At 33.0% G+C, this 26,475-nt stretch overlaps 1 protein-coding gene and 1 long non-coding RNA gene across 3 annotated transcripts in view; one reads left to right on the top strand and one right to left on the bottom strand.

Moving 5' to 3' along the window:
* The window catches only part of LOC131691355 (uncharacterized), a 43,513-nt gene extending 26,659 nt beyond the window's left edge, over nucleotides 1-16,854 (top strand). Inside the window, exons 2-4 of the long non-coding RNA XR_009305754.1 lie at nucleotides 16,437-16,563; nucleotides 16,618-16,704; nucleotides 16,771-16,854. This is a non-coding gene — a long non-coding RNA (uncharacterized LOC131691355). The remainder of the gene's footprint in view (nucleotides 1-16,436; nucleotides 16,564-16,617; nucleotides 16,705-16,770) is intronic.
* LOC131691354 (uncharacterized) lies at nucleotides 13,755-16,190 on the bottom strand. 2 transcript variants are annotated; one of them, XM_058977675.1, is made up of 6 exons: nucleotides 15,939-16,190; nucleotides 15,802-15,879; nucleotides 15,016-15,110; nucleotides 14,380-14,910; nucleotides 14,025-14,228; nucleotides 13,755-13,972 (listed from the first exon to the last, which is right to left on the bottom strand). In XM_058977675.1, the coding sequence occupies exons 1-5, from the start codon at nucleotides 15,955-15,957 to the stop codon at nucleotides 14,088-14,090; spliced, it is 864 nt and encodes a 287-aa protein (XP_058833658.1). In that variant the 5' UTR covers nucleotides 15,958-16,190; the 3' UTR covers nucleotides 13,755-13,972; nucleotides 14,025-14,087. The 2 variants fall into 2 exon arrangements, with proteins under 2 accessions (XP_058833658.1, XP_058833657.1); XM_058977674.1 differs by having other exon boundaries at nucleotides 15,802-16,190.
* Nucleotides 16,855-26,475: the final 9,621 nt, after the last annotated feature.

Here is a 26,475-nt window from a genome sequence, read left to right as displayed (position 1 = left end):
AACATAAAACATAAAACATAAAACATAAAACATAAAACATAAAACATAAAACATAAAACATAAAACATAAAACATAAAACATAAAACATAAAACATAAAACATAAAACATAAAACATAAAACATAAAACATAAAACATAAAACATAAAACATAAAACATAAAACATAAAACATAAAACATAAAACATAAAACATAAAACATAAAACATAAAACATAAAACATAAAACATAAAACATAAAACATAAAACATAAAACATAAAACATAAAACATAAAACATAAAACATAAAACATAAAACATAAAACATAAAACATAAAACATAAAACATAAAACATAAAACATAAAACATAAAACATAAAACATAAAACATAAAACATAAAACATAAAACATAAAACATAAAACATAAAACATAAAACATAAAACATAAAACATAAAACATAAAACATAAAACATAAAACATAAAACATAAAACATAAAACATAAAACATAAAACATAAAACATAAAACATAAAACATAAAACATAAAACATAAAACATAAAACATAAAACATAAAACATAAAACATAAAACATAAAACATAAAACATAAAACATAAAACATAAAACATAAAACATAAAACATAAAACATAAAACATAAAACATAAAACATAAAACATAAAACATAAAACATAAAACATAAAACATAAAACATAAAACATAAAACATAAAACATAAAACATAAAACATAAAACATAAAACATAAAACATAAAACATAAAACATAAAACATAAAACATAAAACATAAAACATAAAACATAAAACATAAAACATAAAACATAAAACATAAAACATAAAACATAAAACATAAAACATAAAACATAAAACATAAAACATAAAACATAAAACATAAAACATAAAACATAAAACATAAAACATAAAACATAAAACATAAAACATAAAACATAAAACATAAAACATAAAACATAAAACATAAAACATAAAACATAAAACATAAAACATAAAACATAAAACATAAAACATAAAACATAAAACATAAAACATAAAACATAAAACATAAAACATAAAACATAAAACATAAAACATAAAACATAAAACATAAAACATAAAACATAAAACATAAAACATAAAACATAAAACATAAAACATAAAACATAAAACATAAAACATAAAACATAAAACATAAAACATAAAACATAAAACATAAAACATAAAACATAAAACATAAAACATAAAACATAAAACATAAAACATAAAACATAAAACATAAAACATAAAACATAAAACATAAAACATAAAACATAAAACATAAAACATAAAACATAAAACATAAAACATAAAACATAAAACATAAAACATAAAACATAAAACATAAAACATAAAACATAAAACATAAAACATAAAACATAAAACATAAAACATAAAACATAAAACATAAAACATAAAACATAAAACATAAAACATAAAACATAAAACATAAAACATAAAACATAAAACATAAAACATAAAACATAAAACATAAAACATAAAACATAAAACATAAAACATAAAACATAAAACATAAAACATAAAACATAAAACATAAAACATAAAACATAAAACATAAAACATAAAACATAAAACATAAAACATAAAACATAAAACATAAAACATAAAACATAAAACATAAAACATAAAACATAAAACATAAAACATAAAACATAAAACATAAAACATAAAACATAAAACATAAAACATAAAACATAAAACATAAAACATAAAACATAAAACATAAAACATAAAACATAAAACATAAAACATAAAACATAAAACATAAAACATAAAACATAAAACATAAAACATAAAACATAAAACATAAAACATAAAACATAAAACATAAAACATAAAACATAAAACATAAAACATAAAACATAAAACATAAAACATAAAACATAAAACATAAAACATAAAACATAAAACATAAAACATAAAACATAAAACATAAAACATAAAACATAAAACATAAAACATAAAACATAAAACATAAAACATAAAACATAAAACATAAAACATAAAACATAAAACATAAAACATAAAACATAAAACATAAAACATAAAACATAAAACATAAAACATAAAACATAAAACATAAAACATAAAACATAAAACATAAAACATAAAACATAAAACATAAAACATAAAACATAAAACATAAAACATAAAACATAAAACATAAAACATAAAACATAAAACATAAAACATAAAACATAAAACATAAAACATAAAACATAAAACATAAAACATAAAACATAAAACATAAAACATAAAACATAAAACATAAAACATAAAACATAAAACATAAAACATAAAACATAAAACATAAAACATAAAACATAAAACATAAAACATAAAACATAAAACATAAAACATAAAACATAAAACATAAAACATAAAACATAAAACATAAAACATAAAACATAAAACATAAAACATAAAACATAAAACATAAAACATAAAACATAAAACATAAAACATAAAACATAAAACATAAAACATAAAACATAAAACATAAAACATAAAACATAAAACATAAAACATAAAACATAAAACATAAAACATAAAACATAAAACATAAAACATAAAACATAAAACATAAAACATAAAACATAAAACATAAAACATAAAACATAAAACATAAAACATAAAACATAAAACATAAAACATAAAACATAAAACATAAAACATAAAACATAAAACATAAAACATAAAACATAAAACATAAAACATAAAACATAAAACATAAAACATAAAACATAAAACATAAAACATAAAACATAAAACATAAAACATAAAACATAAAACATAAAACATAAAACATAAAACATAAAACATAAAACATAAAACATAAAACATAAAACATAAAACATAAAACATAAAACATAAAACATAAAACATAAAACATAAAACATAAAACATAAAACATAAAACATAAAACATAAAACATAAAACATAAAACATAAAACATAAAACATAAAACATAAAACATAAAACATAAAACATAAAACATAAAACATAAAACATAAAACATAAAACATAAAACATAAAACATAAAACATAAAACATAAAACATAAAACATAAAACATAAAACATAAAACATAAAACATAAAACATAAAACATAAAACATAAAACATAAAACATAAAACATAAAACATAAAACATAAAACATAAAACATAAAACATAAAACATAAAACATAAAACATAAAACATAAAACATAAAACATAAAACATAAAACATAAAACATAAAACATAAAACATAAAACATAAAACATAAAACATAAAACATAAAACATAAAACATAAAACATAAAACATAAAACATAAAACATAAAACATAAAACATAAAACATAAAACATAAAACATAAAACATAAAACATAAAACATAAAACATAAAACATAAAACATAAAACATAAAACATAAAACATAAAACATAAAACATAAAACATAAAACATAAAACATAAAACATAAAACATAAAACATAAAACATAAAACATAAAACATAAAACATAAAACATAAAACATAAAACATAAAACATAAAACATAAAACATAAAACATAAAACATAAAACATAAAACATAAAACATAAAACATAAAACATAAAACATAAAACATAAAACATAAAACATAAAACATAAAACATAAAACATAAAACATAAAACATAAAACATAAAACATAAAACATAAAACATAAAACATAAAACATAAAACATAAAACATAAAACATAAAACATAAAACATAAAACATAAAACATAAAACATAAAACATAAAACATAAAACATAAAACATAAAACATAAAACATAAAACATAAAACATAAAACATAAAACATAAAACATAAAACATAAAACATAAAACATAAAACATAAAACATAAAACATAAAACATAAAACATAAAACATACTATGTTAAAGGTACTACTGTATCGATTTTGTTAGCTATTTTCGGTAATTTTAATAGTAAGGGATCATCCATTAATGACGTAGCATTTTAGGGGGTTGGGGGGGTATACAAAATTTGTGACGAAGTGTGACGAGGGGGAGGGTAGGGTCAGATGTTGGGCGACGTAGCATTAAGTTTAAATTTTTTTGACGGGCATCAAAACCCATTAATTAGAAAAAAACAATTTAATGTTCCTCCATTCCCAAGTTGCTTTTCACGCGGTTTTTCATTTTGTAAATTTTACTGTTCACGGAATGGCAGGCTCGCAAAGAAAAGGAAAGATTTTTCATGCGGATATAAATTGCCACATTAGTTATCTAATGTTGCTAACTAGTAGACTTATTTTGGTAGCTGAATTAAATTTTCTTTCGGATTCAATCAAAGAAAATTTAGTAATTTAGTTGAGCTTGTGCTTCCTAAAATCGTTTGCAGCTGCAGGATTGTGCACTTCCCTTCATGTAAAATTCTAAACAAAACTATCCCCACTATATTTGTCATGAAATGGGCTTGTTTTGTAGGCAATTTGCTGTTGATAAAAGTCGTCAAACATTTTGTAAGGAAATATATTTAAAAGAATTGAAAAAGCATATGTATTTTTTTTCATCTCCCGGTCGCGTTGGAGGGGGGTGGGGAGGGTTAGGGAAATGCTACGTCATTTACAAGGGGGAGGTTAGAATTTTGTGACCAAACGCTACGAGCGGGGAGGGAGGGGTTGAAAATCGCCAGAAAAAAGCTACGTCATTTGTGTACGACCCCTAAGTGAAAAGAAAGCAATGAAATGAACGTCAGTTATAAAGTTTCTTTCGATCATGCCTATATGAGCCTGCTTAGTTTTAGTTTTCCGTTCAAAGTTTATAACTAATTCACTCTAGAATAGCTGGCCGTTTTTTCAATTGCGTTGCCTTCGTTTCTCTTAGTATTAAATTTGCCAAAAATAGCCAACAAAATTGTTACATAAAACACACTGTGCAACGCAATTAGACATCATTTATGGTCACACGCGACACAATATCGTGAATACAGAAATTTTAAAATCCTCTGCAAGTACTGGTTTACACTGGAATAAAACTGCCGACAGCAGTGCAAAATGTAAACAAGGAAATTTTTTCAATTTATTTCTATTCAAATTTATAAAATTTTCTAAATTCGCAAGCCATTTTAGCCCTAATTGGGATATTTTAGTCCTTTCTTCTGATACTGTGTGTTTACTAATTCATTCCCCTAATAGTGAGAGATCTTATTGAAATTATTCATTGGAAAGCACTCTTCAAATAATGATGTTCTATACCCTCCTATAGAACATTTCCAAACTAACCCAGATGAAAAACAAGCAACTAAGCATTCGATTAGTGAGAAGTTCAGCAATATTGATTTTTTTCCACACTGCTTCTTCTTCCCACAATTGTATCAGCTTTTTGACACGCTTTTGCCAGCTTCATATAAAAATATGTTTTAAGTTGTTTGACGACTTTGCTAATCATCCTGAGGATGTTTTCGGCTGAATAAGTCAAAATAAGACAGCAAAAACGAGTTATTGTTACTTGGTGATTGTTGATATAGCTACTCACAGACAGGGGTGACATTCCGCATTTCGATTCGAGTATCTCGATTCGAAGCTTTTTGAAACCGTTTATTTTCATCTGGACATAAAATTTGACTCGGGACAATGCAATGTTCGATATGAAACTAATCATTACAAGTTGATAGCCTTCGCATGATTATTTTCTGCGAGTGAAATACTTATTCTAACAGCTCATATCCCACAATAAAAGGTGTTCGTCATGTACGTAATGATATTATATGTTAGCGAGAGTATATGATCTAGAATTCAATTTTTCAATTTTCTTGAGAGAAAAATGAGTAACTATTTCGGTCCAATCGTTTCTAGATATCTTGGTTTCACATGGATGGTGCAGTTTTACAAAATGACATCGTGATTTGCTTATTGGAATTTTACCATTCAGGTCCTTAGCACATGATTTGAAATGGACAAAATCTATAAGACACTATTTTCATATTTTCTGTGTTTAGATATAGACAAATTCGAAAATGTAATTGTTTGCTGTAAAGGTTACAACAAGATTTGTCCACAACCATTATCTCGCCATAGGATATTTCCGTTCACCTGAATATGCGGTGATACCGAAAAATTTCAAATCAATGAGATTAAGACGGATATATCAAATCTCTTTAAACCATAACTTATGGTCGTAAAATAAACTAAGGATGAAGTTTGCTCTACCCTTGGCTTTAATTTTCGGGTTGAATGGTTGATTGGTATAGCCATTCATTCTCACCCTAAAAAATCTGAATTGTGAGCATTAGGACATCGCAAATTTTTTTTTTTTTTGAATTCTCATATTGTGACAAATGTCAAAGTAAGTTCAGATGGCAAATTTCACAACATTTGGACAATTGTAGACTCCTGCTCACTTCGCTTGAAATTTATACTATGGGATAATATGGTGGAAAAATATATTACATGCTATAACTTTTAAAGTAGTATTCAGAAAATTGCATCACACCTCTTTTAAAACGAAATAATCTTAGTATTTGAATGGAGATATTCCTGTTTCTAGGAAAATATGGGAAATGGGGTGCTGGGTTATTTTGACCCCAAAATCCCCTATTTTTAATAATTTTTCTGCTCCGAGCTACAAATCATACATATTTTGCAGTTTTTTTAATGTGAAAAAATCTCAACGGAAAAACGAACGGAACCTTGACCTTTGTCCATATACCAAATACGAGAAGTTGGAGTTACCGGGCCTTTTATCATTTTCTCGTGCATTATTCTTCACTCAATTTTAATAAATTGTGTCTTGTTGAACGTAAACAATCCCTAGGAATAAATAATAATCCTTCGTATTATTCCCCAATTTCAAAAAATTCAAGCGAATGGGGCGGGAGTCTAGAATTGTCCAAATAATGTGAAATTTAGCATCTAGGCTTACTATGACATTTGTCACAATATGAAAGGGGGCCTTCGAGAATGCAAAAAAAAAATTGCAATGCCCTAGTGAGCATCACTGTAACACATCGAATACTGCCACGGTATAATTCCCCCAAGTACTTGATAGAAAAAAATGTATACAAAGTTCAAACTAATTGAGAACATCCTCTCAAATAACTGTGTGAGCGTTCCAAATGAAGCAAACGAAGAAAGCACGAAAACAATCTACGATGTTTTATCTGTTACATCAGCTTTATTTCCCATCGCTGCGCATCAAACCTGACCCAATAGTAGGTGCTGCTAAATTGATACCAGTTCTATTCAGTTCGACATGATGCTTCAGCTAACCATCACTGCATTGTGCTACTGGCCAATATTCAAGCACTCACATCCAAAAAACCCTTTATCGTTGGCCTGATTTATTAAGCCATTATCTACAACATGAACCTAGGATCTCGAAACTATCCCTGATCGCAGATCAAAAGCAATGACCCGCTTTGACCCGCTGATGGATCAGCAAACTCCATTGATCCGAAACATCGGAACTGCCTAAAGCAAAGCTTTTAGTATCAATTAAACACCCTCCGACTGGCTTGCGGCCTCATGAGAAGCGGAGTATTTTTTTAATTTCACGCAACAATGTTATCAAGATAATCGATTGATGCTTCACTAGTATCCCACCTTTCCTCCCTCTATAACGATCAGCATGTTAACATGAACTTTTGCTGTTCCGATCCATCTGAGGTGTCTTCAGATCATCAGCGTAGGTGAGGCACCTACAACCCGCAAACGACGCAAATTTTCTGCTGTGCCCACTTTTCGCAAACCCCTTAGTTCTATACACACACGGAAAGTGTTCGTAATTTTCCATAATGCCGGCGCGACGTGTGCAACCTCTAGCACTTTCTATTTATGATAGATTTATTTGAACAGTCAGGCTTAGGATATAAGTGGCCTCCAGAATGCAAATAACTGGGCTCTGGAGGTATTAAGAGGTCTGAAACGAACAAAGAAAGTACGATGACTTGAGACAGGGCAAAGAGCTCCAAGTCGCGGATCATGAGTAACTACGGCGATGATCGTTTTGTATTACTTTTTCAATTGCAAGACTTTGCAAGTTTTTTGCACCTCTGCTACGCATCTCTTCATCAGCTTCTTCTTGGGGATGTTCCCTGAAGTACCTACTGCTTCTTTCCGACGAGCCCATCGGGAGTGAACAGCATCACAGTTGCGATTTTACATGTCAATAATGTGCTGAGGGATGAGAGGGGGAAAGTATCCACCCTGCCGACTAGCACTATAACGCTCAGGTGGCCACTTCGCTTTTAAGGTTGGGATCCCGCGCAGGTTGAAAGGCGTGTCGGTGTGTACTTTGGCAGTACAAGTACACTACTAGTAGCTACATATTTTTGCCGTGGCCCTGTCTGTCCCGGCAGACTATGGATAGCAGCAGCTCCTTTTCGATTTTGCCATCGGCAATAATAAATGGTTCGTGTCTGCCAAAAAACAATGCGTACTCATGAAGAGGGTCTTGACCTTGAGAGGGTTGAGAAATAGATCAAGTTGAAAGTTTTTGGCGAAAACGGGCAACTCATACTTCTGAACGTCTTAATGCATAAAGTGAAAGAATAATATGAAAGTATATTGCTCTTTGGATTTTGGGACACATACAAACCTACTTACTACTTGGATATGGATAATTGGCTACTCACAAGCAGGGGTGGCATTCCGCATTTCGATTCAAGTGTCTCGATTCCAAACCTTTTGAAGTCTTTTCGACTAAATCTTTAGGCGCACGCGATAAGTAATGCCACCATTACGTATGGCATTCAACCAAACTTGCTACATAAATAAAAAACCTGTTTTAATCCACCTAGAGGTGCAATTGTACCTTTCTCATTTCTCCAAACTATGATTTAGTAGCTGGTTCGTACAATATAACATTATGGTAATGTTTTTCATTCTTATTACACTTGGTAAGTATATATAAGAGCACCTTTTTGCATTCATCGCGGTATCGGTTTGAATCGGCGTTTTCTATGTGATCGCACTCCACAACCCGTAACTCCGGAACCGGATGTCGGATGGAGATGGAATTTAATATCGGTTTCCGGGGACGCAACACCTTTCATTTGAGACTAAGTTGATCAAATCGGTCTAGCCATTTTCGAGAAACCAATATAACCGTTATTCTGAATTTGGATGCTTCCGGATCCGTCGATGGTGGCCAGTGTGGCCAAAGAGACTTTGAATGACTGTTGGTGACCTAGATCTACAAATTCAACAAATGTGTTTACATTTTGGAAAAAAATTCACCTTTTTACATTCATCGCAGAATTCGTTAGAATCGGGATTTTCTGCGTGATCGTACGTATCACCCTGTAATTCAGGAACCAGAACTCGTATCCACACAAAATTCAACAGCAGCTGATGGACCTTTCATTTAAAATCAAGTTTGTCAAAATCGGTTCAGAAAATTCCGAGAAACCGATGTGGACAAATCAACAAATTTTGTTTTGTAACCATACTCTTCAACTCGTAATCCGGAACAAGATGTCGGTTGAAAATGAAATTCAATAGCAACCTATGGGAATATTATACCTTTCATTTGAATCTTAGTTTGTAAAAATCGGTTCAGTCATCTCCGAGAAACCGATGTGGACATTTTGTTAACAAATCCGCACATACACACATACATACATACATACATACATACATACATACATACATACATACATACATACATACATACACACATACATACACACATACATACACACAGATATTTTGCGATCTCGGCGAACTGAGTCGAATGTTATGAGTCGGTTAGAAAGTCGGTTTTTGGAGCAATTGCATAACCTTTCTATATGAGAAAGGCAAAAGAATAATATTTAGCTTAATCAGCATGAGTTCAATAGTATTTTCATGTGATTATATTTTGAAATGATGGTGGAATGGGTTTGAAAGTGGAGGGAATGGGGGGTTAGTAGAGTGGGAGTGGAGGATGCGTCAGAAATCCTTCATCTTATTTCGGTATACGGGATGGATGAAGGAAATGCGGGCGTGAGGGTGGTCCAAGGGGAGGGGAGTGATGAAGGATGGAGGTGTAAGGGCAAGACGGAGGGAGGGAGGGGGGCGGCGACGCAATACTCAACTGCATATTTTGTCTTCCATTTGAGACTTGACTTTGAGAAAATCGGTTCAGTCATCACCGAAGAACCGATTTGACTTTAATTGTGGAATATGCCCGGAATTTCGGACTTCCGGAATCGTCGATAGTAGGCAATATATTCAAAGAATGTTTGATTGGCAATCAGTGATCTAGATCTGCGATTAGAAGTTATTTGGTGACCATTTCAATAGTTTTTAGCCTCTGAGGTATTACGATTGTACCGATTTATATGGGAAATTCCAGTGTATCCTTACTAACACCCCTGTAACTCCGGAAGCAAGAGTCAGAACCGAATGAAATTCAGCAGCAGTCAATGGCATTACTGTATCTTTCATTTGAAATCAAGTTTGTAAAAATCGGTAGAGAATTCGTTGGGGAATGGGTGTGACATTAGCTTAGGAACTTGGCGAGTTCCCTGGGGGTGTCATGACCTGTCATAGGTGGCCAATGTGGTCAAAGCTGCTTTGATTGATCATTAGTGATCCAGACCCGCAAACTAGAGTAATGTTACATCAATTTTAATATGTTTTACATCATTTGAACATCATGGTGGTACCAGTTTATATGGGAATTTGCTGTGTGACCGCACTCTTGAACCCGTAACTCCGGAACCGGAAGTCGGATCAACTAAAAATTCAATAGCAGCTTATGGGAGCGTTATACCTTTCAGATGAAACTAAGTTTGCGAAAATCGGTTCAGCCATCGCTGAGAAAATTGTGTGAGTTTAAATGACACACACACATACACACACACATACACACACACACACATACATACACACACAGACATTTGCCGATCTCGACGAACTGAATCGAATGGTGTATGACACTCGGCCCTCCGGGCCTCGGTTAAAAAGTCGATTTTTACAGTGATTGCATAGCCTTTCTTTATATGAGAAAGGCAAAAACGGCCAAGCATTCGAGCTCCATAGATTGCTGTAGTAGATTTCGACCACAGACGAACGAGCTGTTCGAGCGCAATCTGTCAAATAAGAGAATAAGCAAAATTGCAGTTCGTTCGATTTGTATCTGTTGGTCGTCAAATTCACAGAATAGAAGCGGATATCCGAGTCAAACCGCATACTCTACCGGGTGGGTTCACTGTGACAGGATGAACCTTAGCGACTCACTGCATGTGAAGGAAAAAAAAATCTTCAGTTTTCTGTAGTTCACCTACAGGCTACACATATCGCGCATTCTCATAAAAAATTAAGTCAATTCGTTGATTAGTTTTTGAGTTATCGTGTTTGCCAATTTGAAAAACGCTGTTTCGAGAAAAAACGCTATCAAAGGGTGTCCCACATAAAATTACATCACGGAAAAAAAAACGCCGTAGATTACCTTTGGATATTTTCTCTTCAAAATTTGGGTAAAGTGTAGAGGAGAGTGGGTACGCTTGATCCCACTTTTGTTTTTTCTCATAACTTTTCAATTAAATAAAAATTTCAATTGGAAAGTTCGCCAGCTTGTAGTCAATTCGTATTGTAAGAACTATGAATAATGTTTAAATCCGAATATTATGTGCTGTCAGTAATATGAACAGTTTTGAAAATCATGTCAAAACGGGGTTTTTGTAAAAACGTGTGGTAACTTGATCCCCCGCCTGCCCTAGTAAAGAAACAAAGTACAGTATGACTTATAGTCACGAAAGTTCAGCTAATCACCTATCCTGATAAATTAATTAATAAGACTATCTTTTTAGATGCACGACAAACTTTAACCACAGTAGAAAGTCAAGACGAGTATTTGCGGTAAATCAGTGCTGTTTAACTTGCTTTTCCAATCATCAATAACTTATACCATATTTGTTAACCGAAAAAAACATTTTAGATCAATTAACGGTGCCAGGAACTTTATGGAAATGATGTTTTTCTATTTCTATACATTTCGAAAGTGTTTGAGAGAACTAATGATAGAGATCAATAATACCCAGTGTTACAGGGATCAAAGATACCTATTGTATGGGGTGAATAAAATTTAAATGTTTTGTATGTGTTGTGAAACTTTTTATTCGAAAAACGTGTTTTTCTAGACAAAAACTCTTAAAAAGTAATCGTACTTGAAAATATTCGTGTATAATTAGTTCGACGATCACATACAACCATTCAAAAAATTTGTAAAAAGATCTTCGAGAGGAATTTGAACACATATTTTCTAAAATATTATATAACTTTTCCAAACCAAATGTAATACATCAGATTGCTTTTTCAAACATCATAAACGATCAAATCAAATATCCCCAAGGATCAAGCGTCCTCACTCTCCCCTATTGCTTACACTTTATTTTTATTGCTGTCAATTTTTCGAAAATTGTTGCCGAGAGATTTAAAACCTGCGTGTGTTATAGCAAATACGCGCTAGGAATGCATGGCTGTTTAAAACAAAAGAAGTTCAGCGTGACCACCGAGATTACGGGAGACTATTCTAGAGGCTCAATACTAACGACGATTTTTTGCCCCCTACGCCAGGCGCCCCTCTTAACTTGATCTATTAAATTCAAACCATTAAATTTAATAACATGGTTACTATTTGGTTTAAGAGAAGAAGCTCTCGGCTTATCAATTTTGTTTTTGCTGCATTATTGGAAATTTTCCATTTTTTTCAGGTAATCATTGAAAATATTCAAGCTTCGTTGCAGTCGACTGCAGGTAATTCGAAAACTTCTACCTGTAGTAGAGATGCTAGGATCATCACAGAAAAGACTTTTTACAGCTAAACATATTGAGCGATCGAAAATAAATGTCACAAGAACAGAACACTCTTCGTACAAACCGTTTCAAATATATCAGAATATAACAGCCGGATATAAACTTCAAGTATAAAAATCGGACTGGGAATCTCCTTTGTAAAAATCAGATAAAACCACCTTTAGTATAAAAACCGGAAACAAAACATAAAACCTACTTTGTAAGAATCGGATTTCATACAAAGTAAGGTTTTTAGCCGACTTTTAATCTTGAACATCACGATATTCGAATGCTCCTGCCAACAATTTATTTATTTTTTACCGATTTTTATACTGGAGACTCAACCTTACCGTGTTTTACGGGTGAGAATTTTTTAAATGATTCTTATGCTGAAAGATCTCTGTCCGAAATTTACGCTTGAAGTATATTTGCGATTTTTAAAATCAAATATATTTGAAACGGGTTGTACGAAGCATGTTTTCCCGAACAAAAATGCACAGCAGCATTACAACAATTTTCATTGTTACATTACAGTGAAAAGCGTTATAAAAAAATTGGAAGTACTGAAAAATTTGCAATGAAAAAATAATGAAATTTGATGTTTCTACATCCAGTTTCGTTGTAAACATTATTATTACATCGAAAAAGGGGGGTCGTTAAGTGATGTAACAATGAAAAAATGGACTTTTTCCCATACATTTTAAACCTGATAACAATGCTTTATATAGTTGTATCATTGTAGATTTTTCTGGACAAAACGTTGTTTTACATTGTATTTCGTATCATTTTAGTTGTGAATTGTAGGATCGTTTTACAGCGATTTTACTATAAAAGTTGCTTTTGGAATTATATAGATACCAAATATCATTTTTGCTTATTTGTGTAACTTTTATTCTTAAATAAAACTTTTTCGTAAAAAAATAATAACATAAACTACTGCTTCTTGCAGACGTGTGAATTTGAAATTAATATAAGAAAATATTTAGATAAAATCCTTGGGAAAGGAATACCAGAAAATTAAACCGCGGTTTTATATTTGCGATTCGCATATACTACTGCCTTGCGCAGATTTGCGATCTTAGTTGCCAGTGCTCTATTAAGCGTAGCTTTATCTGCATCCAATAAAATAGTTTCGTAGGCATCAACCCCTACCACTTTGGCAGCTCGTTGTCGCGCTTTGTCTGAAAATAGATTGATTAGTGGCGAATACTATTCAAATACTGAAATGCTAACTATGGATGAATTTTAACTTCTTTGGTGATATTGGTAGCATTGTTGGATCACCACCCTTTGAAGTTACTCGACGTCGGCGTAGTTCATCTGCCCCATAAAAAACATCGCTAACTTCTGGGCAAAGATAGCAGTTGCTTTCGATTCCAAGTGGATGGACTCTATTTGCTCAATCGTTATATCGATTCCAGATTCAATGGTAAATGCCTGTAAATAAAGATGAAGATGAAGATGAAGTATTAATAAGTATAAGAAAACACTAATCTGACACCTATTCAAAAATAACAATAAAAATGTTGCTCTATAATAATATTAAATGTAATAAGATTGAAATTGTAGAACACTCGTAGAAACTTACACTGCTTTGTTTTCCCATCTTTAGATCCCTTATCTCTGACATCTGGAAGGCTACCAAGTCTTTCAGTTGCGCGAGTTTAACTCGATGCTCAAGTAGTTGCTTTGACAATCGTTTTACCATGGCCGCCTGACTTTGGTATCGTGTCTTCCAATACTGTGCTTCATTTGCGTTATCGCCTTGTGCAGAACTAGATTTGTCGTTCTCTGCTGGTACTGGAAATGATGAATCTGTACCACATGTATTTTCGGCTTCTTCAATGCTTCCTTCGGTCTCAGTATCTGAACCATCTCCTCGATCGCTATTCAATGTGTTCAAAGTTTCTTCTTTTATCGAAATTGGAACCGGGAAGCGTTCCGCATCATTCGCTATTTCGGGTTCTGGATTCACAACTGGCGATGTGGTTCCGAGATCCAGCGGATCGCATGAGGTTCCAGGGCAGCTGGAGCAAAGCGAGACGTCTTCCGGAATAGTCACCATCATATGTCCACTGCTGCTCAAGCATATGCTTTGTTGTTTAAGTTTTTCGGCTAGCTATAAAGAAATTGAAAAGAGAATAAGTACATGAGTATGGAAAGAAATAGGGATTTATCTATTATATACCATTCACATATGAAAGAATTATTGTTGTTTTCTTACCATCGATTGAAGATGTTTCTCGTTCATTTGTTTGGCTGACTGGCGCTGTCCGTTAGTTTGCCTCGTTCTCAAAATTTTCGAAGTCGGTTCGACCTCTGATATAAACAGATAGAAATCAATATTTTGAGTTAAGTTCGAAAAAGCGCTTATGAAACCATCTGCATATGACATCTTTTGTTCACTGTCATTATTGTTGCTTTGTTCCACACATGCTCACGAATTTCGGGAACACACAATTAGGAAATCTACCCAGGAAATACCGGACGAAACGAACTGTGACTCGTTAGGTACAGCTACAACCGAATAGAAAAGTTTTTTGTTCAGTGTACCTCCGAAATCTGTGGTGGCCAGTTTATTTTGAATTTTCTCAAGAGATATAATCATTTTTCAGTTCAATTTTCAACACTAGATCACGGGAGTCATATGCAGATGATTCCTAATTGCACTGGTTCAACTATGTATTTGTATCAACTTCCAGAAGGAGGATCGGAGTAAACAAAGAACAGCTCTCCGTATATTCGCTTTCTCTATCCTGTATATCTCCGGTAGCAACTCAGTAAAGTTCAACCAGATAATGAGCTGGAATTCTGGCTGGTTATAGTTAGTATTCCGGCACCAGTGACACAGCCGATTATAATCGGTTGTGTCATTGGAACTGGAATACTAACTACATCCAACCCGAATTCCGGCTAAACTTACTGGGAAACAGAGTAAACAACATGAGGATGTTATTTAACTCCGAAAAGTTACAAATGAAATGCTGGAACAAACCTAATAAATACCTACCCAGAGGCTTCGGCTTCCGGAATCTTCCGCTTTGCCCTGTTTTGGATGGCCACTTGGATTTGACGGCTTCGGTTGTTGCTAGAGAGAGATGAAAAAGATTTGATTGCATTTTTATAGATGAATTTAAAACGAGTTACCTTTTTTTGCACGACCCATGTTTTCACCGCCTGGAAATTATCAAAAGCAAATGTCGGTGACGCTTAGGCTCCTCATAAACGGATCCTACACGAGACAAGAATATTGTCAATAAAAATATTACCAAGTCAATTTCAATACATACATCAATCCTATTTAATTTTTACAGAATCAGTATTTCCAAATAGCCTTACACCATCAATATATTGATCAAAATTATTTTATTATCAATATTTTGCCCGTGTAGGGTCCGCTATAGAAAAATCGCTACGAATCTCACCAACACTTACATCATGCTACACTCTAAAAATATTGGTTACAATATGAAGTTAACTCACAATGATTTTTGTTGTAAAATACTAAATTTACAATGCCTTTCTGTATGTAAAAAATCTTAAGTTGTAGAGTAGAATAAATATAAATTCTTTTTCATCGTGTATTTATTTTGATGCACTAATACAATAAAAATATGGAAATTTTCGAAAATCCAACAATTTCAGAATATATACGGGAGTTTATTAAAGGTGTATCGTGCAGTTTTAACTCAAGCCAGCCATGAGAAATTCTAGGCATAATAAACTTTATCACAAGAACATTGGAATTCCGTATGGCAGAAGATATAACCAGGTAAACAAATACAATTTTCAAATTAAATTAAGTATAAGAAATATTTTTCAACAGATAAAACGAAATGAAGCTCTTGTCAACATAGCAACAACACCCAGGATTTCTTCAGGGCACAGAAGGTTGTCGGAGCCAGGACAAGGGGTAATTTTAGATTGGAAATATCATGAGCTTTGTTTTGTTTGATCTAATATCTATTTAATTCAATAGGATGAAGACGATTACGTGTCATTAATTCAACACATTAGTAGTGGATATAGTAACTCAACTGTTAGCGATAATGTAGCAGAAGACGACGAAGAAAACAATGAACCTGAAATACAATATGAAAAAAACTATAATCAAGATTCTGACTCCAGTCCGGAAACTGATACGGATTCTGCATCAAATGAAAGCTGGCCATCCGAATCAGAGGAATGTCAGCATACCGAGTATGCAGAGGTAAATCGTCAGAAATTATGTATATTGAAGAACCTTGATTAATGATATTACCCAGTAAAGTTCAACCGGAAATGAGCCGGAATTCCGACTGGTTCCAGTTAGTACACCGGCTCCAGTGACACAACCGTTAGAATCGGTTGTGTCACTGCAGCCGGAATACCGACTGGAACCAGCCGGAATTCCGGCTCATTTCAGGCTGAACTTTACTGGGTAACAGCATATTTAACGGACCTTTAGGCTCATATTCGAAATATGAAATATACTTATATCTGCTATTTCAAAAAAAGCATGTGACTAAAATCAAAGAGAGATTATGTAGTCAATCACAAATTTAAAGTGCTTCGTTTGGCAAGATTATTGATTTAAAAAAAAATGTAGTACCTAAACGTCTGTTATCTGTGTTAACGAGATGGTATAATTTATTGAGCGTACTATGTAAGCTTTTTATTTCAGAACAAAAACGTCGAAGAAGAGGATTTACTTCACCCAAACTTAACCATCACCAAAACTGAAATGATGTTGATGCTCATGAACATGTTTATGCGCCATAACTTATCGAATTGCGCAATGGAAGATCTCTTGCGAATGATTAATGTTATTATCGGTTTCAAGTCGCTTCCTGAAACGTTTCATTCCTTCTTATCCTCCTGCGCAACACAAAATTACAAGCGACATTATCTGTGCCAGAGCTGCGGTCTTTATCTCGGTGAAGAAAACTTAGAGTGCTGCATGAATTGTAGCAGCTGCGAAAAAATATTTTTTATATATTTCGACTGGGTGTCGAACCTCAGAAACATTCTTGTGAAGCATTGGGCTTCCATTGAAAAATACAAACAATCGAGCAAAGCGCAAAATGCAATAAAAGACATAGTGCATGGAAAAATCATTCGTAGTTCTGTGGGATACCAGAAGACGGGCATAAGCTTAACTTTCAATACCGATGGGATTGCCCTGTTCAATTCCAATACTAAACGATCGTTATGGCCGCTTATTATAACTATAAATGAACTACCACCTGCAGCAAGATATTCACGGAGAAATTCAATAATCGCAGCATTATGGCTGTCTCACGAAGAACCAGATCTCAACATTTTTCTACGACCTTTTCTCTTTGAATTACAGAAGCTAGCAGATAATGGGTTGCAACTCAATAATGATATCAAATGTACTATTTCAACAGTTTGCTGCTGTGTAGATAGTGTTGCACGATCTAAAATTCAACAGATAAAACAATTCAATGGTTACGAAGCCTGTAGTTATTGCACTCATCCCGGAACATTGGTAGATTCTAAGCAAATTCGATACACCTACTTAGAAAATATTCCTCCTAGATTGAACAGTGATGTACTAAAGGCAATGGTCTTATATAATCAGCGTGGAGAATGTGTAAATGGCATAAAGGGTATATCTGCGTTAATTAGTATACCAAAGTTCGATATAGTTGAGTGTTACCCAGTAGATTATATGCACTGTGTCTTACTTGGAGTTTGTAAGCAAATGGCAAAGTTGTGGACTGAGGAAACACATGCGGAGTTTTATATAAGGCCACAATTGAATTAAATTGATAGTATTTTAGAGTCTATAAACCCTTTTCATGAATCATCACGGAATGCTCGAAAATTTTCCGATCGCAATTCGTGGAAGGCGAATGAATGGCAGAATTGGTTATTAATTTACAGTTCAGTTTGCTTGATAAATGTATTGCCACAAAAATATTACGATCATTTTTGTATTCTTATAACCATGATTAAAACATTGTTATGTAAAGCACTGGACGAACAAATAATTAACGAGTGTGAAACAAAGTTATGTCATTTTGTAAAAAACTTTCAATTATTGTACGGTCCTGTGAACATGACATATAATGTGCATCTTTTGACCCATATACCTAATTGTGTGCGAAATTTTGGACCTTTATGGGCATTCTCGTTGTTTTGTTTTGAAGACATTAATGGAGTACTTAAAAAGTTTGTAAAAGGTCCAAGCAGCCCAATTTTACAAATTGCAATGAGATGCGTTCTGTTTCATGAACGGTTTCATTCAACTCAATTGATATCAGTTAGCAAAACTGTTAGGCAATTTTGTAATACATTAGATAATCAGAAGAACATCAAAACTGTTAAAAGCAAATCGCTTATTGCATTGCCTGCTTGCATAGTTAATATTTATCCAGAAAAGTTATTCTGGACTCAAAATAGATTTCACCGTGATAGATTTTTTTTCAATCCAGATCGGGAGTGGCCCATAGGTTCGAAAAAAGTGCGCTCTGATTCAACATTTGCATTTAAAACGGGAGAACGTTATGTTTACGGCATTGTAAGACAAATTCTTTCAAAAGAATCTGAAACATTTTTTTTATATGTTAAAATTACCATTCTTGAAGATCGCGATTGCTTTGTATGTGGTAAAATATTTTCTGATAGCCTAAATATAATTAAAGTCGATGATAGTTTACAAAAATGTATTAGAATCACTGTATCTGATAAAATGTATGTTTGTAAAGTTGATTTTGCGCCGTGGAGAGATTAGAAAAGAATTTAATAAATGGTAAACTACTTCTAAACAACGTTTTATAACTTATAAATTAATAATATGAGAAACAACATGTGATTGATTTCGGTATATTATGGTGAAACAGGGGTTCAATTTTGCAAGATTTAACTGAAGAGTTCTTTATAAAACAATAACATTGATGTTATAGTGAAAAATGCAGTTAACAATCAAAACAGTTGTGAATTTAATGTTTCTACAATCAATTCCGATATACATTTCTGTCCGGGTTGGCCTTGCGACTTTTATTTTCGATCGCTCATATAGGATTGGAGCGACGGTTGACCCTTGAGGGACGCTTGCTTCAACGGGTAGCTTATTAGTATTACAATTATGATAAGATACTTGTGAGGTTCGATAAGTAAGATAATTTGTAATTATCCTTATTATATTAATTGGAAAATTGAATTGTCTTTATCATGCTAAATACTCCAGCAAGTTGATGAGTAATTGAATGTCCAATACCAAATCCTAACTGTTCAAGAAGCAAAATAGAATTCTTAGAATAGGAATAACCTTGGCATTTTTTGTCTTTCAGGAAATACAAATTCAATACATTTGTTCAATATTTTGACCAGATATCTCAAGGTGATTTCAAAAAGGTTTTTAAGAAGTATGTTGAAAAATCCATCATAACCTGAAGTTTTCATTTTTTTAACTTTTGTCGTAGGACTGCGGCTTTGATTTCAGTATGGAGGGAACTTTGCAAATTCAATGAAAATGGTGTGTAACGAAAAGTGGTTAGGTTTTAAACGCTTGTAATTCAGCCATCTCACAATACGTTTTCGAAATGCTTGCAAATATCGCTCAAAAATTCTTCTAAGAACAAATTTCAATAGATAAACCCTTAGATTTTTGATATAGTGATATTAAAAAAATACTGTATAACATAGTCAAAATACCATGCATTTACATACAGAAGCTAGCGCTTCACAAACCTAGCACGATAGTAATCATCGACTATTTAAAGAACAGAATTGGTCGAACAACCTCAGTTACCTGTTGAACGGTAGGCTAAGCACTGCGCTGAGTGTTTCCACAGCCCGTGTAGTAAACAGATAAGTCCACTACACTGGCTGCGGAGGTACGCTACGCAGTGCCGTTCAACACACGACTGCGCTTGTCCGATCAAACACCATGCTTTCCCTTGTGCTGCTCTCGTTTTAAGCACACATTTTATGTGCAATCTCGAACGCATTAATTCGTATAAACCACGTGCACAGAATCGCTTATACAATCGAGCTCAATGTGCAAACAAGGTTAGTATTGTGTCGTGCTACTAGTTGCCTGTTTCGCTCCACCCATCATCACTAGCGTTGACCCATTTTGCTTGGTGTGTAGCTTCCATTCGTGTACAGAAGCGATGTACTCACACCGCTGTTTGATTCGAACATTGTACAACTGTACACCGTTTGCTTGGGTTCAATGTTTGAGGCGAATGTGTATACCTAATTTGTTTGCGGTTGCATGCGTGCATGATAGCAATCTGTGTTTTCGTTGTGCAAAGACTAAATCTTTCTTAGTGACAAATTTACGCGAATCGATGGAAAGCTCAACGAAAATTTATTATTTACGTTCATAGATTCCATGTGATTCATTTTCACTCAGCCTATCCTAATTTGATTCTGTTAATACATACTGCAAAACTTATTTATGAGTACATTACCACTCAAAAAACCGCTGCAAAAACGCATCTAAGTCCATATATAAAATTATTTTCGATTCTTGTATATTTATTGCATCGATACATTATTAAGACCGCTGCATTCGTCACATTAATATGTGTACTTTAGGAAAGTTACAATAATGGCAAAATAAAACTAGAAAACTTATTCTATACATGAAATGTGACTATATTGTCGAAAAGTAGATTTTTCTTCACCGGTTCGAGATTTTTACAGCTCATAATTGATTTTTTTACAATTTTTCATGGTTCAGTTTGTTTCATAAAAATTTAAAACAGTTCCAGCAATTAGTTCACTTTTCGATCGCAGTTTTCTGACTTCTTTCTTCAGATCTTCTCAAAAAGGTTTAATCGGATTCGATCGCCTACTACAAATAAAATAATCGTCATATTTTGTAAGACTTTGTTTTCAATGGAACTCATAACGTTCAGATTAAAATTACCCAATAAAAAATATTATACACGAACTTTAACCTATATAGTGCAACGATTCCACATATTGTTTGGATGATACCCTGAACTGGTCGTTAGGCTCTTGCATCGTAAGATGTTTATTAGGGTATGGACGCTCTCAAACTACTGAGCATAGTTACTCGTTTGTAAGAAGTATGTGATCACTTTCGTTCAAAGCATGAATTAATTTCTGAGGTTTCTTAAGAATCTTAGAAGGTTTCCAAAATGGTTTAAAATGCGACTTGATTTGTTCAACCTGTTTCACGAAATTTTCATTTCTTAAAAGTGCGAATCTGTGCTTAATTTATTTTTGTAAATCCTGATAACTGGAACGCGAAAACGTTGGTATTGACGTCTTCGAACATTAAGTCGAAAATTGTCGTCATTAATAGAAGTATTAAATTTTATCTATGTTGTTGATACTCAGCATCTATGTTGTAAATTTTCAGCATCAACTATAGAATCACTTAAATTGTGTAATGCCGTATCAATGCCAGCTTGATTTTGTAAATCATGGTCATGTTTAAAATTATTCTCAATATAAGTTTTGTACCTTTCCCAATTCGCTTTGTGATAAAATACTGAGCTAATGGAATTGGAAACAGCTTCTAGAGAAAGTGAAAAAGTTACTGGAATGTGGTCAGAATCAAAGTCAGCATGTGTAATCAATTCGCTACAAATGTGACTTTGATCAATCAATTATTGGTGGATCCCTTACACGTAGGTCCATTTGGAAACAAAATTGAATCATAACCAGCAGAGCAGTCATTAAAAAGTAGTTTATCGTTTAAATTGCTTTGAGCATTATTCCAGGATCGGTGTTTAGCGTTAAAATCAACGATTATGAAGAAAATCAACGGATTTTTTCTACTCATAACACAGAGGAATTTTACTTGAAAAATAGCAATTCCGCCATTTTATTAGTAAAAACTTGCTTTAATTGAAAAATTATCTCAAAAACTCAACGTAGGGGTTAGGTATTTTTTACATAGAAATATGGAATCTTCGGCAAACTGGATCAGAATGTCAATGGCTTTCCGATGAAGAACAGGCTAATGCACAATTATCCCACCAGGTTGCGCTAAGGAGTATGCGAATGACCTATAGTTAACTTATATATTGGGTCATATCTCATGATCGGAAATACTTGGCGAGGGGATGATTCGACAAAGTAAATCCTAAGATCAAGGGCTTTCCGACGGACAACACTTTAATTTAGAATTCTTAAGGTGAAGATATGTGGAAGCCACGTTGCTAGGCACCGACTCGCTTGTTTACATTAGGAAAAACTGAAATCTGAAGTGAAAATTCAAACGCACAAATGAGAGTTTCCGAACATTTTCCTTTGGTCATCTGCACATTGGCAGAAAATTTGAAGTTTTGTTAGTAAACGATTAAAGTTTTGCGAGTGTTTTTGCAGTGATGTGTGAAAAAAGTGCATTTGAAAAAGTGCAATGAAAACGATAAGAAGAGTGTTTCGAAAAGAAACCCCAAGTGAAGAGGGGTGATATTTTCGCACAAAATAGGAGCTACAGATGGCATTCCGTCAAAAACTCGGATTGATTGTATAGGAAAATATTCTAGCTTCCTTAAGTAGCAGTTTCGTGGCACACCAGCAAGGTTAGTGTGTTGAAAAACGTATTTTTATATTTGCTCATGTCAGATACATGGTTAGGCAGGGGAGAGGGGTGTGGGTGGCGTAGGAGTTATGTTGTGGCTCGCATGTATAATGTCCTTAACTGGGTGGCGCTAGAGTGCTTGAGAAATTCCTACACATTTGATATTGGGTCAAATCTCTAACCCTGGTAAATCGCAATCGATTTACCAGGGTTAGAGTTTTTTTTCCAAAAAGAGAGTTCTCTTTCCAGAAAAGAGGCAAATGGACCTAATGGTTAAAACCACTATAATCAAAATAAAAATAAAAACTTTACGGAAAAATTTGGCACAATAGACTATCAAGTGCTTTCGGAATGTCATTGCTAAAAGATAAATGGGTCTTGACCGGTTCCTGTTTCCGTATATGGCGCTGAACAACATTTCAATAAAATTGCACTCAAAAATCACCGCGAAACTCATCAAAAATATGAAACAGGAAAGTCATTCGGAAGACTAATAGTCTTCTGTTAAATGTGTCCACCTAGCTAGGATTTTCTCATGTAAAATTGTAATTTTCACTGATTTGAAACAAACACACAAAAAAGTAAAATTTAAACGACATGTAAATCAAAACGAATGTAAACATACAAAGCTTGCAACAAAAATTTTATTGTAAATAAGCTAAAATCAATTTATTCAATTGGAGCTCGATGCTCGTAAATTTTACAATTTCATTCGTGTGATATTACATGTTATTTATTTTACAGCAATATTGGAATAAAAATTCACTGAAATTTTGTTTGTTTTCTGGCTTCACGATCTGCCCCCATCGTACAACTTGAAGCCAACGAAGTGAGACTGTCCAGCGCAGATTCATACGATATGCGTTACGTCAATTGCCTTGGAACGATCCGCTGAACCTGAACCATACGAAGATCGTTGTCCATTATTAGGACTACACACTTTGGAACATCGTAGACCCGCGTCGTAAACTACCTTCGTGTCTAAGCTTCTTATGGCTGAATATGATGTTCCCGATCTTCTATCACACCAACCCGTGTCCTTTGTTCTCGAACACTGCTGCACTCTGAAATGCACAACACTAACTACGCTGCCAACAACCGATATTGGAAATGACCCGTCGCTTCAACGATTACAACGACATCTTCGACTTCGTCATTAGTTCCGCGCATGCCACTTTAGGTCATTTCTTTTTAGTATAGTTCATTAAGACTCAATTATTTAAATACAAATAAAAATGTCGAAATTCGCTCCAAATCTTCTGATTAGGCAGGCGATTTGTAGATGCGCAGAAATGGTTCAACTCCTATTCAACTCAAATTTATAATCATTTTCAATTTAAATGATGATACATTAAAGACTATTTTCAGACAAGTGAGACAACTAATTATTTATCTATTTAAGTATTCAGATTTTTCACAGATCTAATTCTTTTATGAAATTAATACTTTTTATATCATTAGACAGGCTTATTTTTCTAGACAATTCTTCTACTAGATCCTTGAAACTATGGCAAAAAACAGACCAGTAATTTTGTTTGTTGACATGTAAAGGATGTACAAAAACACTACTGATTTCTCTACAAAGCATAAATAAGAACTATAGCTGTATTTACCTAGATTAACCAAATATTATATTTGAGCACACGAAGCTTACAGCTTTCATTTCGGAATTCGTGGATTTTTGGACAATACAAAAGAGATGTTTCAATGAATTAATTTAACAAACTAGCCGGAATTTTATTTACTATAGGACTGTTCACTTATCGAAAGGAAATCCTCTGATTACTGTTATATTGCATTTACGTAAATTTTGTTAAATGAGCTTAAAAAATTGACATCCCTGCGTGAACTTGAACGAGAACCGAAATTCAATTCCTGTCCGCCGCGATGAATGAAATGTTTGGTTCGTTTCCCTCGTCATTCATTCTCCCGACATAGCGCATTCGGGTTCGCATATGTTCGGTTTCAGAAGCAAACTGAATTTTGTTTCTATGCTAGCTTATTGAGCGATAGATTACGCAGCTCACTAATGCTCGAACTGTCTACATAATAACAAATGAATGCTTTGTTGGTGAAGGAATTTATATTTCCTCTGCACTCAAACATTCGATTCTGCATGAAATTCCAGTCAGTTGGAAAGTTAATGAATGACCGAGGCGTTGAATCTGAATGTCAGTTTCGATAAGCCGAAATAGTTAACTGATTTTGAAAGCATTGAATGTAACATTGATGACACCACTAGAATTACTCGAAACTATAAATATGGGTGAGCTAAATAATTTTAGCATCACACTTGCTTCTGATAAATCAAAGAAAACACATCGCACTTGCTTCTCCTGTGCCGAAGAGACTTTCTTTCGGATTTCTATGTTTTTAAATTATTGTAATTTATCCGATTTCTGTGAATCTTTTTCAAAAAAATTTGTCAGCTGCAGTTTTCGTGATGCAAAGATGCTTGCAGTTACACTTTCTAAGTCAATTCAAACATTCATCTCAGTAATTGGTTCGTTTTTAATTAGCTCAAGTTTTTTTACAATCATCATCAAGATTAGAAGAGATGCATTACTTCCTGAAGAAAGCTGTAATGCTTTTTGATTACAGGTTTGTTTTACCAAAATTTAGGAAACAATTTCAATCAACGTTGTTCCACCTAACGTTGAATGTTGTGCGGATAACGAAGACGTAGTGCGTTTTCGAAAATGCTGTTTTATTCAAACCGAATTCAGAGGATCCGAGTGAAATTCCGAAAGCACTCGTTCTGAGTGCATAGAAAAGATAGAAGAGGTGCTCTTGAGGCTTCTTAGATTATGATTCTTTTTTCCTCCTCCGTGATTTCCGATCATCTCTCATTTTAGTACAAAACGAATAAAAAACAGATCGTGAGACTGCTATATACTGAAGACATAAAATCGAAATTATTGGACTAATAGATTCAACCAGTCACAACATTTTAGTCGCAACAATGTTACGAACTCGCATGAACAGAACAAATTCCTCGCATGAAAGTGAAATTAAGTGCCAATGAAAATGATGATGCGTTAAAATGAAGCGAAAGCAAAAACTATCGCCTCAGCTATTTCATTCTCAGTAAATTGAAATATTTTTTGCCTAGTACGGTTGAATGTGATGTCTAGTATTTATACTACGAGTAAAGAGTGCACAGACCTA

The sequence above is a fragment of the Topomyia yanbarensis genome, chromosome 3 (genome assembly GCF_030247195.1).
Source record: "Topomyia yanbarensis strain Yona2022 chromosome 3, ASM3024719v1, whole genome shotgun sequence".
NCBI lineage: Eukaryota > Metazoa > Arthropoda > Insecta > Diptera > Culicidae > Topomyia > Topomyia yanbarensis.
The sequence above is the reverse complement of the archived record's forward strand: the minus strand, read 5'-3'. Positions and strand labels throughout refer to the sequence as shown.